The following is a 17130-nucleotide window of genomic DNA, read 5'->3' as shown; positions in this document are numbered from 1 at the left end:
GAAGTATACTTGTTTTCCCTTAGCTGTTTGTTCTACCCTGCCCTCTTTTTTCTTTCACTTCAATCCACATTTTTTTCTTCCCTCAAAGTCATAACCTGGTTTAGGGTATGCCCCTGACCCTCTGGCTAGATGGTTTGATCTGGGCTTTCTCCCCATAGTTTATCCCTGCCTACTTCTTAGAGTAGGACTGCCTAGCACCTCGAAGTTCTACTGCCCTAGCTCTGCACTTGGGATGGGAGAGGGGGATGACTTTGAAGGTAAAACGCCTGATTTCTGGTTTCCTCCAACATAATCTTGAGAGATGCAGTCAGTTAACTAGAAAACCAGGTGCCATATCTTATGATTCTGGCTGAATTTACCCATAGGATGTTTAGGAATGTGAGAGACCAGAATGTGCTGAAGAATGGGAAGTGGCTTCATGTTGAAGGGTTGGGTTTCTGCTAGTGGAAGCCATTGTGAACAGGAGTACAGGGCAGGGCACCATTGCATAGAGCTGGGCATGTAGGGAACTTTGGGGTGAGTCTGAAAAATGAGTAGAACTGGAGCGCACTGTGGAGAGCTTTGGAGCCAGGCAGAAGCACTATTTATCATTATGGATAATGGCTACTATTTATTGAGCATTTAAATACCAGACACTGTGTGTAGTGTGTTGTGTGCATTTTAGATGAAAAACTTCACTGTTTAGATGGGCTTGTGTTCAAGGTCAGAGAGTGATAGAGTTAGGATTTGAACCCAAGTCTGCAGATTTATTACATTCTTTGCTCTTTCTATGCAATACTGTACAGGATATAGGCAAGGAGTTTGCAGCTATTGTTGAACAGGGAAAGATGAAAATGATTTGTGAGCATTGTTCTAGAACTATGCAGTCCAATATGATAGTCACTGGCCACATGTGGTTATATGAATTTAAAAGTAAATAAAAATTATTCAGTTCTTCAGTCACACTAGCTATATTTCAAGTACTTAGTAGTCACATGTCACAGAAAATTTTACTGAACAGTGTCTCTAAGTCTCAGTTAGTAGTATACATTAGAATCATCCAGGAATCTTAAGGGGTGGGCCCAAGCTCTTGCAGGCGTTCTAAATTGGAATCTCTAGGAAGAGACCCAGGCATTTGTGAAGCTTCACAGAAAATTCTGATCCGTAGCCCTGCTCTAGAAGCTCCGTAGTAACCATGGTAATGACTGCCCCTCTTGTGTTGTGGGCAAACGTGAACTGACAGAGATACCCAGAGTGGGCTTGTCTCCCTGCTCAGCACACGTAGTCTCTTTACCTGGAAGATACATGGACAGCAGCAGCTATAGTTGGGAATGAGATGAGGATCTGGTCGTTATATGAGGTATAACATAGCTGCGTAAGCCCCTGAGCTCTGTATGGGAAGACTGGTGATATTTTGGCTTCATTGCCAGGTATATCTGGGGGAAGACCACATGCCATCTATTACTCACTAGTTCAGTTGTTAAATCTGAATTTCCTAAATGGCCCAAAAGAATCCATTTGGCTCCAAAATTAATGACTGCGAGCTTTCCTGGAGCTTCTGATACAGAGGCAGGACTTAAGCAAAAATGGTTACGTAGGATGATTAAAACAGCACTTTAATAATATTGACATCTAGTAGTAATTTGAGATACAGTTTAGAAACTAGATACTGTAGTTTAGAAACTTGAAGAGTGCTCCCATCATCATTACCGTTTTAGCTGAGATTTTTGCTGTAGCCCAAGAGAATTTTGCCCCTGCTTTTTTCCTTTTGCTATTTAGAAGAGTAGTTTCTGTAGCTTTTTGTCTTTCCATTTTCCTCATGATAGGTCAACTTTGTTATTTATAAAATAATTAGGTGGTACTTTGCCCCCCAAGAAAGACATGTACAGAGAACCAATTATCTGAATGTAGGCACATTCAGATAATTATCTTACAGGGGGTTTGTTGTTTTTTTTTTAAGGTCTTACACACCTTAAATTATAGGATAATTTACTAACTACAGAATAACAAAATAGGAAGAGGGACCCTAGATATGATCTAGACCAATGATGCTTAAAGTGTGGCTCCTGGACCAGCAGCATCAACAGCCCTGGGAAACTGTTACAAATACATATGCAAGACCCAACCCTGAACCTACAGAATCAGATCCCCTGCGGGTGGGGTGGGTCTCATCAATTCATGTTTTAACAAGCCCGCTAGGTGATTTTGATGCAGGCTAAAGTTTGAGAACTACTGAACTCCTTAATTTGAGAGCTAATGATCTTCAGGCCCAGGGTATTAATATCTTATTTCCAAATTAAAATTTAGTTTCCAAATTTTGTGTCTGGTCTAGGCCTCCTGTTCAACTTGGGTATATCTATTTAAGGTGTTTAGAGACACTCCCTCTTCCCCCCAACCTCCACCCCCATATGGATACGCATCTCTGGCTGGAAAATACACTGGGCTTTGTCCTATGTAGCTCCAATAGGATAGAGTTATGTCAGAAAGTGAATGAACTGATTGAACTTGTCACTCAGAGAGCTGAAAGGAAGCTATATATGTAGCCAAATAGCTGTGAATTGTACTTTGAGTTTTCATTATTGGTATACCTCTGTATCTTGTCCTTTAGAAAGACAAAAGTTCTATCCTTATATATTCAAACTCTTAAAAACTAAAGGAGATGAACTTTTCAGTTGAGATGCCTGCCCAAGGCTCTAAATTCAAAGTCCACAACTCAGCCACGTTGCCCATTTGGGAGAAAGGATAAATTTAAGTGCTTTTGCCATAGTGTGAACAGTCTACAGATGTGCAGAAAAAGAGATTCTACTGTAAAAAATGGAAACATCTAGATGCTTATGTATTTGAATTCCCAGACATAGTATTGAAGCATTAGTTTTGGTGGTATTGAACAAGATACAGCAGCAACGTCCTCTTTCAACCGAAGGGCCTTTGTTCTGATTTTCTGCATCATAGAGCACATATATTCATTGTTCTATACCTGGTCTTTCCTTTGGATCTCAAGTAGTACCACACTTACAAAGTAGTACATAGCTTCCAAGATGCTTTTGTGGTGGTGTTTTCATTTTGCAAATGATAAAATCAAGGTTCTGAGGAAGGTTAAGTGACTTGCCCACAGTTTACTGGGTCTGTACGATTACTTTTTCATAGTAACTGTTTTCCTATGTGGCATACAGACCTGTACGCTTGGGTTTATGTTCATATTGGCCAGGGGCTATCAAAGCTTCAGGTTAATGAAATCCTTTTTATTTTGTAGCCATCCAGTCCAATGGATCAGATGGGCAAGATGAGACCTCAGCCATATGGCGGGACTAACCCATACTCGCAACAACAGGGACCTTCATCAGGACCGCAGCAAGGACATGGGTACCCAGGGCAGCCATATGGGTCCCAGACCCCGCAGCGGTACCCGATGGCCATGCAGGGCCGGGCACAGAGTACCATGGGCGGCCTCTCTTATGCACAGCAGGTAGATGGTGACTCCAGTTACCTTAACCCTTGTTGCTGTCCATGATCTGGCCTTGAGTTCTAGAATCAGAATGTGTCTCCTGCACCTAAATCTCTTGAAAGGAGTATAGACCAGCTGGTTCAGTTGGCTGCAGTATGTTCCTTACAAGCCAAAGTTGTGGGCACCATCCCATGTGTCCTTGAAGGAAAACTCCCTGGCCCCAGGCTGTAGATAGCTGTGTTTTTTGACCTGGCTGGCCTGCTTGTACCTACTGAGTAGTGATCTCTGAAGGAATTGGGAAGAAAGGCAGCAGCTAGACACCTATCCACTGCTACCAAGAAAAGCCTCTCATGTCATGAGCCCTGGGGATGGCAAAGACCCTGGATATTTCCCAAGGCCTTCAGCATATAGCTGTCTGATTCAAAATGATTAGGAAGGATTAGAAATAGAAGGAAAGGGGAAGATGGAACCGTAACGATGCTAACAGTGCTATTATAAATGTTAAGATTTCCCTCATCTCCTTTTGTCTGGCCATCTGCACCGTTATCTTTTTATTTTCATTTTTTGTTTTGACAACATTTTCTATCATTTATATTTGAGTAATACTCATACTGAAAATGGTGATGGACAGAATATAAAACCCAACTTCTAAGACTTTAAAGCAAAGTATGCTCTTAAACATAGAAAATAGGATACTGTCACTTTGGGGGTTTTTGTTGTTGTTGTTTTGATTTTTTGGTTTGTTTTGTGTGTGTGTGTGTGTGTGTGTGTGTGTTTGTGTGTGTTTTGGATATTTTTTTTTCCAATGAGAAGATGGAGGAGACGTGGGTAGATCTTATTAGGTTGGCTGGTTTTTTGTTTTTGCCTGCTTACCAAATATATCCCGAGTGCCTGGCATTGTACCTAGTACAAGTTAGCAGGTAGGCTCTCAGATATTTTTTGAATGAAGACTAAATGAAAAAGAGAACCAGAGTAGCTTAGAGATTTGCATACTGTCTGGGTTACTAAACCCTAGGTTTTCCATTGGCTGAGCCAGGCTGCTGTTGACTGTTCGTTGTGGCTAGGGTACAGATTCCTAGCATTTAGAAAAACAGTCTAGGCCATGATAAAAAGAAGTAGGTTCATTGGTGAAAACAGCTGCTCTTGAACTTTTGTAAGTTGCTCATATATTAAATAGTGTAAATTTTCTGTGGATGAATGCAATCCACTGGTAAACAAACCAACTAGTAACCCAGCTTGGCTGTCCTTTCTGGCTCAGTTTAGAGAGGGATGGTAGGAGAAACCATGAGAGGCTTGGCTTGCCTGCTTTCCAAGCCCATCCTTATGAAGCTTTTGACAGAGTACCTTTCTTCATCCAGAAGAGTCTGTGCTAAAAGTATCCTTTCCTTTCCTACAGATTCCTCCTTACGGACAACAAGGCCCCAGTGGGTATGGTCAACAGGGCCAGACTCCATATTACAACCAGCAAAGTCCTCACCCCCAGCAGCAGCAGCCACCCTACTCCCAGCAGCCCCCACCCCAGAACCCTCACGCCCAGCCTTCCTATCAGCAGCAGCCGCAGTCGCAGCCGCCACAGCTCCCGTCTTCTCAGCCTCCCTATTCCCAGCAGCCATCCCAACCTCCACATCAGCAGTCCCCGACTCCATACCCCTCCCAGCAGTCCACGACCCAGCAGCACCCCCAGAGCCAGCCCCCCTACTCACAGCCACAGGCACAGTCTCCCTACCAGCAGCAGCAACCTCAGCAGCCAGCCTCCTCGACGCTCTCCCAGCAGGCTGCGTACCCCCAGCCCCAGTCTCAGCAGTCCCAGCAAACTGCCTATTCCCAGCAGCGCTTCCCTCCGCCACAGGTAAGGCGCCCCCGCCGTTCCCCCTTCCCTACATGTGACCGCAGACAGCTCAGGGGTCGGTGTCCTGAGAATTTGGCCGCACAGATCGGTTCTCTGATGTGCACTTAAAAACCAATTAAACTCTGGGTAAACATGCTAACTGGATTGATTGGACTAATAAAGGCATAACCTTCTTAACTGCATAAAAACCTGTAGCTCTCCTTCTGATGAAGAAATAGGGCAGTGGAAAGTTGCAGAGATGGATAAGAAATTAAAGACAAAGGGACTGATTTTTGTTTGTTTTTATACTAGCGTTCAGAACTTCTGAGCATCTAAGTGAGTTTGGTCTTTTTAAAAACAGCTAGTTTGGGAGACTGTACTGTGCATTCATTCCAACTGCCATCAGAGCTGACATCACATCCTGTAGAATGTGGCGAGTCCTTTCATTTGTTGAAGGTGGATTTGATTTTAGGAGGTAGCTAAAATTCATTTGTATTCATGTCTGTGAGGTGATAAAGGTAGGTGATAAAGCTTAAAAATAACAATTTGGGCTTTATTCTTTGAAGAGCAAAAAAGAGGAGAACTGACCAGGTGATGACAGATCCACTAAAGATTCTGTGCCTTAGTGGCATTTTTGGAATAAATATCTCCTCCTCACGCAGTGTCTTTGAAGGAAACAGCAGTACTCATTTTAATGCAGAGGTACTAGCATGAGGGTTTGTTTTTTTCTAATTAATTAGTCTCATTTCTTGATAGGTAAAAATTGTAGTTAGTTATACTTTAGCACTTAACCCCAAAGAACAACTCTCTTTCTGGTAAATGGTCAGCAGTGCCATTCAGGAAGAGTCCTACATCCACTGTTGGCATTCTTTTTTTTTTTTTTTTTTTTTTTTTTAAACCAAAGCAACAACTTTTTTTTTTTATTCCAATTAGTTCATCATATGTTAGTTTCACACGTATAATACAGCGATTCGGCAATTCCATACGTCACCTGGTGCTCATCAACATGTGTCTTAAGAGCCACATCTTATATTTTTCTGCCTTCAGATATGTTGCAGGCAGCCGGGCGGTTTCTTGCTCTCACCTGCCCTCTGTGAGACGGCCCCGCGGCCCTTTGGCGAGGAAGCGAGCTTGCCTGGTTCTTCAGTACCAGGCCTTCACAGCTTTTGTTTTCTTATTTTAGGAGTTATCTCAAGATTCATTTGGGTCTCAGGCATCCTCAGCCCCCTCAATGACCTCCAGTAAGGGAGGGCAAGAAGATATGAACCTGAGTCTTCAGTCAAGACCCTCAAGCTTGCCTGTGAGTATCCTTGCCAACCTCTAAAAGACAGTGGGGCAGAGAGGAAAGTGAAGAAAACTGGTTTCTGGTTGGATGTTTTGGTGGTATGACCTAAATAAACAAAGAGCTTATTCCTTGAATTCAGGTTGAAAATTCTAAATAGGAATTTATGGCCTGACCTTGTGGAATGTCTGTTTTGGCTCCCTGCCTGGAGAATAAGTTTATGATCTCTAGAGTTTTTGGTTTGGGGTTTTGTTTTTTTAAATCTTGGACTCTGGGGCATGAGCTAGGTGAGGGATGGGGAGATGAAGATGTTGGAAGCTCTGTGTGCTCTCCATCAAAGCTGAGAGAAGTCTCAGGGTTGTTTTTTACCTTACTTATGAGGGCTTAATTTTTAGGTTTTCGTCTTACTGGTTAGCTAGGAAGTCTGACCTGGGGTGCATTCAGCGTGGATTGTCGCTTTGAACACAGACTGAGTAAAAGTTTTTCTGATTATTTTGTGTGAATGGGTGCTTTTGTCTAGTTGAGTGCTTGTGCCCAGAGGCTTGATTGGTGTTTGTGGACGGACTGTCTCCTGAGAACAGCAGTACAGTCTGCTGGTAAAGAGCTTGGCCGTGGAGCCAGAGTTCCTCCGTCTGCCTTTTGACTCTGCCACTACCTGTGGCCTTGGGCAAGTCCCTTAACCTTCCCGTGCCTGAACTTTTGCATCTGTAAAATGAATCTAAAAGTACCCACTTCATGGGGTGGTTATTAACATGATCTAGATTCAAATAGAGTGCTTATGACTATCTGACCCTCCATAAACGTCTTGTATCACCGTCATCCTCTCTGAGGGCATAGAGATTCGACGTGATACCTGAGAGACAGCACCAACTAGTTAATAGTGGACTGGTTCTGGGAATGTGTACCCCACATCTTAGCTCTGGTGCTATGTGTGAACATGTCAGTCAGACTCTGAACATTAATCTGGGCTTAGGAATAAAATGGTCTGCTCTGAAATCTATGACAAATCCTGCTTCACCTGTTAGTAAACAGAAATTTAGCCACACACATCTAAATAAAAGTTTTTGGAGGAGATTTTGATTCTACTCCAGTTCAAAGCCTGTCTCTTCAGTTATTCTGACTTGGGAGAAAATGGTTTCTGGATCTTTAAGGAAGAGGTAGGAGCAAGAACTTTCTTCATCATGAAGCCTCTCATGGCTTCCCTCAAGATCTCTGAGCCATGACCCGAGTAGGGCAAGGTCTGCGGAGTCCCTCAGTACCTGTCGCGCAGGCATCCTAGGCCAGGACGAGTAGCCCTTGACTTTCTCAGTTGAGGAATTGGGCGAGGCTGTGTCTGCATAAGGCAGTCCCTCTTTGTTCCCTTTTCGTGAATGTCTGTCGCAATCCTTTTCTGCATCCTGAAACTCACTGGAATGTGGTTTTTAACCCGAGTCAGTCAGAAATGTGTAATCGCTCCCTCATCATCTGTGGTCTGTAACTTAACCTTGGTGAGGTGCTACTGTGGCAAGAAACCAAATCAGTGGATTTTGGCTGTGCTTTATGTTGCTCCCCATCAAAAAGTTTCTGTTTGCCCCTAGTAAACTTTCAACAGCACTGTTGTTTTTTAGTCCTGGGAAGCCTAGCATACAAACACATTGCATGTCTTCTAAGGGTTGAGAGTCTTGTACTGTTGAATCCAGAGCTTCTGATTTGACCTGCTGAGGTGAAGTGCTGGCAGCTTTGTGGGCCCAGGGGAGGATTGTTCCTGGGCAGCCTTTCGCCAGGCACATCCCCAAGCTTGGGCTTCTACTATAGATTCATCCAAATGGGTCATTTGCTCTGTGGTAGAAGTTCTATGTGGGAGGTGAGCTGGCTGGGTTATTGGCATCTTGTTTGTTGAATTGCTTTTTATCCCTCTGCTACTTGGACTAAGAAACAAAAGGTGGTTTATTCTTTGAAATTTTGGTTTGATGCCAGATTTGCCTAGCCAGGCTGGGAAACGGTCACATCTGAAGAAAGGAGAAGTCGGAATTTCCTAGAAGGGGCCCTCTCTTTTCTTAAGCAGCCGTGTCAGGGGTCCCTAGGTTTGCCAGTGTATTTATCCTTTCACTCAGCAGATGTTTTGGGGTACCTCTTTGTGCTTGGCTCCAAAACGGAAGCTGCCTTTCCAGTTTACCCCATCACCCTCTTCACTCGCTCACCTTACTCACTTAGCCTTAAAGGCATTCTGATGGCAACCCTTGATTTAAAGACTCATTATGTTTTCTGATCCTGATTATTACAAAAATTAGATTTTGAGGAGTTTTTGCTCAGCTATTAATGCCAGACCATTTAGCTGCCATTATCCTGATTATGTTATCCCTCTATTTAAAACCTCTCAATTATTTTTCATTAATCTTAGAATAAAATCCAAAATCCTTAATATTACATAGACCACTCCCTGCTTCTGATTTAGTAGGTCTGGAATGAGGCCTGAGACCTTGCATTTCTAACAACTCTGTGATGCTGCTGGACGGGGGATGGCACTTTGAGAACCTCTATTTCATCCATTTTTACCCTTTGCCTTGCTGTCGACTTCCCCTCAGTTTTTGTAAGGCCCGGTGCTTTTTTCTGCTTCTGGACCTTTGCACAGACCCTTGCCTTGCCTAATACACATTTCTTCCTAACTCTTCTTAATATTTCAGAGTACATCTTTAAGATTATTTCCTCAGAAAGCTCCTTCCTAATCCAGTGTCGAAACTCAGCTTAAAGAACTTCTGTGATGCCCTCATGGACTAAAGTCAGTTTTTATTTAAAAAAGAAAAAACAGGCACCTGGGTGACTCAGTCGGTTAAGCGTTCACCTTCAGCTCAGGTCATGATCTCGTGGTTCGTGAGTTCTGGCCCCACATCAGGGCTCTGTGCTGAAAGCTCAGAGCCTGGAGCCTGCTTCACGTTCTGTGTCTCTGTTTCTCTGCCCCTTCCCTGCTCACAGTTTCTCTCTCTCTCTCTGTCTCTTTCACTCATTCACTCTCTCTCTCTCTCTCTCTCTCAAAAATAAACAAACATTAAAAAAATTAAAAGATTCAAAGAATGATTCAGTCTGAGGACCCATCGTTAGAAAGCAAACGTTGCTGACACCTTGTATAGTTCTCTGAGATCACTTCCCCATCCTTGTACCAAGGGAAACACTATCCAATATCTGAGGTTTCTTTGCTTCAAGTCACCAGAGCAATTTGCTAATACCTCCATTTACTTGGGTCTCTTCCACTTGATAGTAAGCTTCTGGAGGGCAGGCACTGTGTTATTGACCTGTCTGCCCCTAACATCTATCACATCATACCCCAGACCAGTGGTTCTCTACCTTGGCTGCACATAAGAATTAACTGGGGAGCAAACGATCTTTAAAATCCAGTGGCCAGGGTTCAGAGTTCTGAATTGTTTGGGGTGGGGTGGAGCTAGGGCTTTGCTTTGGTTAGAAGCTGTCCCAGGGAGTTGTGATTTGCAGCCCTGGTAGAAATCCTCCAATCCAAACTGTGTCAGGTTCCATTGCTAAAATAGATTGTCTTAGCACCCATGTTTTTTGTCAGTATCGTTCGCAAGTGTAATTTCAGATTTAAATAAGTGTTACTTATTTAACACAAACTCATGAGGGCTGACTGTCTCTGTCTTGCTCCTTGGCATCCTAGGGCCTGGCATCAAGTAGGGTCTGCCTGAGCAGCAGCTATTCATTCAGAAAGTGTATGTCTGACAGGGGACAGCTCGACCATATTATAAGATTGTTGTTTTCACTACTAGGGCAAGGCAAGTATCACAGCCTGTTATGGGAAAGCCCAAACTCCATGTTAGAGGATGGATTAACTTATTTGTGCTTCCTGACAGTGGCCTTACGAAGAAGTGGGGTGAGGGTTTGTCATTTGTCTTGTAAAATAGTTACAACTTCACCTTATGGTAAGAAGGTTCTTGGGGCGCCTGGGTTGGTTAAGCTTCCGACTTCAGCTCAGGTCATAGTCTCAACAGTTCATGGGTTCGAGCTCTGCGTCAGGCACTGTGCTGATAGCTCAGAGCCTGGAGCCTGATTCAGACTCTGTGTCTTCCTCTCTCTCTTTGCCCCTCCCCTGCTGTTTATTTTCTCTCTCTCTCTTTCTCTCTCAATCTCACACACACACTGAAAAATAAACAAACATTTTTTTAAAGAGAAAGTTCTTGTAAGGGATGGGAAGAGTGAACAAACCTCTAGGTGTTTCATTAAGTCTTCAATTTTCTTTAGTTTGGGACAAGATCTGTAAGGATCTCATCTTAAGATTGGTATCTGACTTTTGATTATAATCATTTCTGGGAATGACTTGGAGTTGCATCTTTAAAAACTTTTGTTTAACAAGTGATTCATTCTAAGTGTATGTGGTTTCCCTAGAGAATGCTTCCCAATTTTTTTTTCTTACTGAGGCACATTTGTAAATTTACATTTTAGTCTTGAAATTTTACTTGGGATAGAATTTCCATTTGGTGGTGGAAAATGGATATAGGATTGAAAGTCCATATCTAGAAAGGTTATTTAGATCAACGCTTCTCATACTTTAGCATGCACTAAGAATCATCTGGAGATTAATTAAAACACAGATCACTGACCCCTACCCAGAGAGATTCTGATTCAGTGAGTGTGGAGTGGGACCTAACCGTTTGCATTTCTAGCAAGCTCTCAGGTGGTGCTGAGGTTCTAAACACCATCCTTGAATAATAGTGAGCTTTGGTAGCCCTTCGAAAGGGGAAGAAAAATAATCACAAGACTAGGAAGCCACAGGGGTAACTTGAAATAACAGTGGTGAGGGGCGCCTGGGTGGCTCAGTCGGTTGGGCCTTCGACTTCGGCTCAGGTCAGATCTCACACTCGTGGGTTCGAGCCCCGCGTCAGGCTCTGTGCTGATAGCCAGCTCAGAGCCTGGAGCCTGCTTCCAGTTCTATGCCTCCTTCTCTCTCTGCCCCTCCCCCTCTCATGCTCTGTCTCTCTCTGTATCAAAAATAAATAAAACATTAAAAAAAAATTAAAAAAAAAAGAAATAACAGTGGTGACTTACACTCACTGTAGTTTGACTCTTGGTGATCTGGAAAGAAGGCTGTAGCTTGAAAAAGTTGGTCACCAAATCCCAGTCTACCTCAGGTCCCCTGTTAATTCTCACCTAGTGTCTTGCCTCTAGGCTCCTGGCTCTTCTGCTTCTTTCCCTTCCAAGTGTGTCCTCATCATAATCACCAGAGTGATCATCTTAAAAAGTCATATCTGGCAAGTTAACATTACTGGCTTAAAAGCCTCTGGCTACCTGTTGCCTATAGGTTTAAGGCTAAGTGTGACATTCAAGTTCTTTTGTGATCTGGAGGATGAGAATGTTTTTTTTTTTAAATGGGTAAGTTTCCTATCCCTGGAGTAAAAACTAGTGCACTGTTTGCTGTGGGCATTCTGTAGAATGCAGGCAGTCATTAGACAAGGCTTGGATGACTTCTGAGGTAGGCTGTGATTCTGAATATGACATGGTTGCTACCCTCAAAGATCCTTCTCTGTTTCATTAGTAAAACAGGTAGAAGAATGTATACCTGAATGTCATAATGGATGCTGCCTGAGTTTGGTCAAGTCAGTGATCATTTATGTCTAAATAGTTAAGGGAAGACATCATGGCCAAAGTTTAGAATGACCTAGATATGGAGATTCTTGGATGGTTGGAAAGGAAAAGTATAGCATGAACAGAGGCCAGGTGAGGGTGGGACACAGTATAGATGATATTGGGGGGCTGGTCAGGATCAGGCTTCCAGGACGTGGGCAGTAATAGGAAAGCTAGATTAAAGGGGTTCGGACTCTGGTTGGCCAAGTAAACCATTTGGATTTGATCTTACAGGCCTGCAGACTAGATACGGAATTAGAGCAGTAACATGATAAAACTAACGTTAAAAAAAAATAACCCATTCATGTATCATATGGTTTGAAAAGGGGAGAGTCTCGAAGCAAGGGCAGAAGTCAAACTGTTGAAAAAATTCCGGTGAGAGGGGTGAAGTTGTACCCCTCTGTCTCATTTGCATAGCCAACTAGCCCCATTTATGAGATGTGCAGGAAAAAATGTATAGAACTGAGAGAAAGTGGATTCTACTGGGTAGAAAATTTAATGATCTTGAAGGGTGGGGGGCGCGAGGAGAAAGAGATCTCATTGGCAGGTTAATAGGAAAACTCATTTTGGGGGAGAAGTTAAGTTCCATATAGTGAAAACATTTAAAAAAATGCTTAGGGGCGCCTGCCAGAAAGACTTGGTAGAGTATCCTACTCTTTTTACTTTTTTAAGTTATTTATTTTGAGAGGAGAGACAGTGTGAGTTGGGAGAGGGGCAGAGAGAGAATCCTGAGCAGGCTCCATCCGCACTGTCAGCACACACCCTGGCATGGGGCTTGAACCCATGAAACTGTGAGATCATGATCTGAGCTGAAATCGGGAGTTGGGACACTTAACCAACTGAGCCACCCAGTTGCTCTGGGCTCATCCCACTCTTGATCTCGGGTCATGAATTGAAGCCCCACATTGGGTGTGGAGCCTACTTAAAAAACAAAACAAAAACAAATGTTTAGTTGCTAGTTGGAGAGAGGAGACTGCAACTTGGGAAAGAGCTGAGTCTGGATAGGGTTGGAGAGCTGTGTGTGTGTGTGTAGTGATTAACAGTTAAACTGTGGCATGAAGGAGGCCTCCCAGCCCACGGCTTATGGAGAGAGGAGCCAGATGGAACCCTGGACAATGCCTGCAGTCATCTGGTAGAAGCACCCAACAGATAGCTGGTGAGCTCCGAGGAGGACCAGGATTGTGCCATATTTATGGAGGCCAAGGGCGAGGGAGAATGGTTCACATCAAATTAATATTTCAAGGAATATAAAGTTGGATTTGTCATGAAGCAGGTTATTGGGATCCTTTTTAGGTGTGGAGAGGACCTGGTTTCTGAGGGCTGGAGGAAAGGAAATGAAGGAAAGGTGTAAGGTAAAGAACACTCTTGAAAGGCATTGGGGGTGGCGGGGGAGAGTAGCTGAATCAGCCCAAATTCCTCCACTTCATTGGAAGACCCGCATGTGGATACTGTAGATAGGAAGAAGGGTGAAGATGCTGGCAGAATATTAGGAGGGTGTAAACAGACTTATCTCTCAGGGGTTGTGGAAAAAAAAAAAAGGCATCAAGGGCGCTCACTGGGTTAGCTCACAAAGGACACTGTACCCTTGACTGGAGAAGTCGTAAGAGGCTGCTGTTGAAGAGCTGGATCATACTTGTTTCCTTGGGTTAGGTAGGAATGGAGGTTATTGATGCTGGGAATGAGGTGGAGAATAGGATTAGGATTTTTAATGTCTGTTAAAATTAGGTACATATTTCTTTTTTCTTTTAATCACCTGGGTTTCCAAGCCCTTTTTAAAATTTTACTTAATAACTCTGTGGCTATTAGCACTCATGTTTTACTACTGTCAGACCCCTAGGAGCTTGGGTTACAGTCATCTGGAAAGAGGAAATGGGAGGGAACTATGTTGTTCCTGTAGCATCCAGATCTGAAGAGGGTAGGAGTGAGGCCAGGAAGGGACCTATAGGCAATACCAGTCCTCCTAGAAGAGCAGGCATTGAAATGTACTGAGTAACCACTCCTATTTTATGTTAGAGGAAACCAAAGGTCAGAGCTAGGATTGGAATCCACCTCGCACTGATATTTCAGATGAAATATTTCCTCTAGCATCCCGCACAGCAGAAGGAAGGCTTGGAGAATCTGAACTTCTCTTCAAGTTTAACCAAAAGCCTCAACCCCTTTGCCGTTTAACATTTACCAGGCTTGTCCTGAAAGAAGGAATTCCATTTCACTTTTGTTTTTCCAGACCTCCTTGCCATGGAGCACAGATGATTTGTGAAAAGCGTAGCTGGGGGCCAGAGAGGGGTGGGAGAAGGGAACATGCCCAAACTGATTAATAGGGCAGGGCTGCTGGAGGAACTAACCAACTAGGGAATCACCTCCAACAGTGGAAAGTTGACTCGAGTTTGGTTCTTTTCTTCCCCTTGGGTTAGATGGGAGCAAGCCCTGTTCTGTGCCTTTCTTCTGAGAGCTCAGTGTCCCGTCTGGGGACTGATTAATGCTAATGTTAATCGGAGCCTTGCTACTGAAAAAACGTGGTCCTGTATCTAGCAGCACAGACATCACCTGAGAGATTGCTTAGGAATGCAGGTTCTTGGGTCCACCAGCTCAGTTGAATCCAACACTGTTACCAAGATCCCCAGGTGATTCATTTATCTAATGGTTTAGAAGCAAGGACTTAGGGGACGCCTGAGTAACTCACTCAGTTGGTTGAGTGTCTGGTTGACTCTGGATTTTGGCTCAGGTTATGATCTCACGATTCCTCAGATCGTGCCCCAAGTCTGACTCTGTGCTGACAGTGCAAAGCCTTCTTGGGATAATCCTGCTCTCCTGCCTCTCTCTGCCTCTTTCTCTCTCTCTCTCAAAATAAATAAACATAAAAGAAGAAGCAAGGAGTTAGACCCTGAGAACTGAGAGTAAAATTTTCAAATGAAATATCAAGCTTGGGGACTTTGGAATACAATGAATTTTAATGACTGTGTCTAGTAAAATTTAAATGATCTCTGAGTGGAGGTGGGGGTGGGAGTGGAAGACCACCACCAGCTGTTATGTGGTGCTTTGGGGGCCCCGGCTCTGCATGCCTCCAGGCCAGACCCCATCGTGGGGCTGTCCGCAGCTCCCAGCCTCCCTGTGTAGCCTTGTCTCCAACTACTCAGACTCCTCAAATCTCCCAGTCCTTCCTGCCATTGTCTTCTTACTTAAGATGACTGCCCACTCAACTTCTCTCTCTCTTTTTTTAATACCTGGCAGTCTCCTACGTTGGCTTCAAAACCTAGCTGCAATACTTTCCCTGGGACTTCTTCCTCCGTTTCTTCCTGTGGGCCTGGCATTGTGCAGGTGCCACTGCTTGGGGACCAGGTCTGCATCTAGCACCTGTGCTGAGCAGCCCTTGGCTCCTGCTGCCCACGTGAGCTTGGGGGCCAGCTTTTTGTCATCTATGTTTATTGGGGGTGGGGGGGAGTGACAGAAATCCTCTGAAGGCTCAAAGAATTGGAATGCTTGAAAGATTTAAATTTTACACTGTGTTGTCTTTTGTCACATTTCATGGTGAAAGGAAACAGGCCAACAGTTTTTGCCTAGGCTTTTGATGGCTTATTTTCAAGGGGCTAACAAAAATGCCACTAGCAATTTTGGTATTCAGAGAAGCTGGGCCTTTCTGAGGTTGGTGACCTGTTTTCTTTATATCTGACTGTGTGTCTGTGCTTGCTCCCCTTGAATTGTAGCCCAGGTGCTCTCGAAGTCTCAGAAAGGAAATCCCCACCCCCTCCGTCATATCTGACCAGACTGCTCAGAGCAGCGCGTACCATGTGCAAGTAGCCGCCCCTTCTCTAGAACGCCTGTACTCTGGCAGGGCTGGCCAACCCGCTTCTCCCTCTCAGTCACGCTGCTCTGGCCCTGATACTGCCTGGTGCCTGCCGGAGCCTGTGCTGCAAGCAGCACATTACTGTATGCTTGTTCCTGGGCCCATTTCCTGTTTCTATTCTAGTCGCTCGTGGCTCAGCTCTGCTTCCTGCCTGTGTGTCTCACACAGATTCCTCTTGCTAGAACCTTTTGTTTTCTTCGGAACAACTTCAGTCTGAAAACTAACTGAGCCTCACTTCTAGTGTGATGGCTCCTGGGGTCAGTTAACCCTCCCGAGGACTGGCGGGAAGTCCTCCTTCCCACCAGGCATACTCTACCTCTTGGATTTGACCTTGTTCTTCAGTTTGTCCCCAGTCCTGCTACAGGAAACTGGTGGCTCATTGCTTAGAGCAGAAATTGCTATAAGAAGATGAGCTAGGATCTTTTGCTGCCAAACTTGTCTTCGTTCCTCAGCTGCACGGGGTTGTCAGGACTGGTTCTCTTTCACCTAGAGCTAGTAAGCATTTCCTGCTGCTGCCAAAGACACTTGGTGCCCTTTCTAGCCCAAACCTCCTCTCTAAAGTCCAAAAGATGCTTATATGGGGTTGGGCAGGTAATGCTATCCTCAGCAGACTAATAGCTCACGGAGAGTATAGAGATGGAAAGAAAGCATGTGCTGACTCAACCTTCTAGCCTGTGAGCAGATCAGCACCCCCACCCCCACCCCGGGGTTAGAGTGGGAGGGAGAAAGTGCCGGGAGGTTGTAGGGAGGGAAAAAAAAAAAAAGGAAGAAGTGAAGGAGATTGTTCTGGACAAATGTATTTTAATGTTCTAATGCTCTTCCATCCTGCCCATTTCCCCCAGAAGATGCTGGCTTAGCAGAGAGTAGGCCTTGTGAATAATTCTGCTCTCCTCGCTCCTTCATAATGACTCTTTTGGGATCATCTGATAATCCTGTGTTAGATCAAGTGCTTTCTACCCTGAACCCTAGGCCTAGGTATGTTTAATAGAGAGGAATTTCATATAGGGAATTGGGCTTGCAAACTTGCTAGAAAGATTGAGGAAGCATGCTCTAGGTTTGTCCTCCAGAAGGAAATTTCTACCTGTGAGCCACTATCAAATTAATTGCTCTAAGCCTGCTATCCAGGATCTGTGTGCTGGAGTTGAGAA

General features: G+C 44.2%; 1 protein-coding gene across 1 annotated transcript in view; it reads left to right on the top strand.

Annotated features, from left to right (window-relative positions):
- The first annotated feature begins 3244 nt into the window (after positions 1–3244).
- The window catches only part of ARID1A (AT-rich interaction domain 1A), a 42195-nt gene continuing 28309 nt past the window's right edge, over positions 3245–17130 (top strand). Inside the window, exons 1-3 of the mRNA XM_029950021.1 lie at positions 3245–3445; positions 4821–5273; positions 6436–6552. Of these exons, the coding sequence (XP_029805881.1) occupies positions 3245–3445; positions 4821–5273; positions 6436–6552 (771 nt within the window). The remainder of the gene's footprint in view (positions 3446–4820; positions 5274–6435; positions 6553–17130) is intronic.

This window comes from Suricata suricatta, chromosome 8, assembly GCF_006229205.1.
Source record: "Suricata suricatta isolate VVHF042 chromosome 8, meerkat_22Aug2017_6uvM2_HiC, whole genome shotgun sequence".
In the NCBI taxonomy this organism is placed as follows: domain Eukaryota; kingdom Metazoa; phylum Chordata; class Mammalia; order Carnivora; family Herpestidae; genus Suricata; species Suricata suricatta.
Note: the sequence above shows the minus strand (reverse complement) of the source record. Positions and strands in the feature narration are given on the sequence as shown.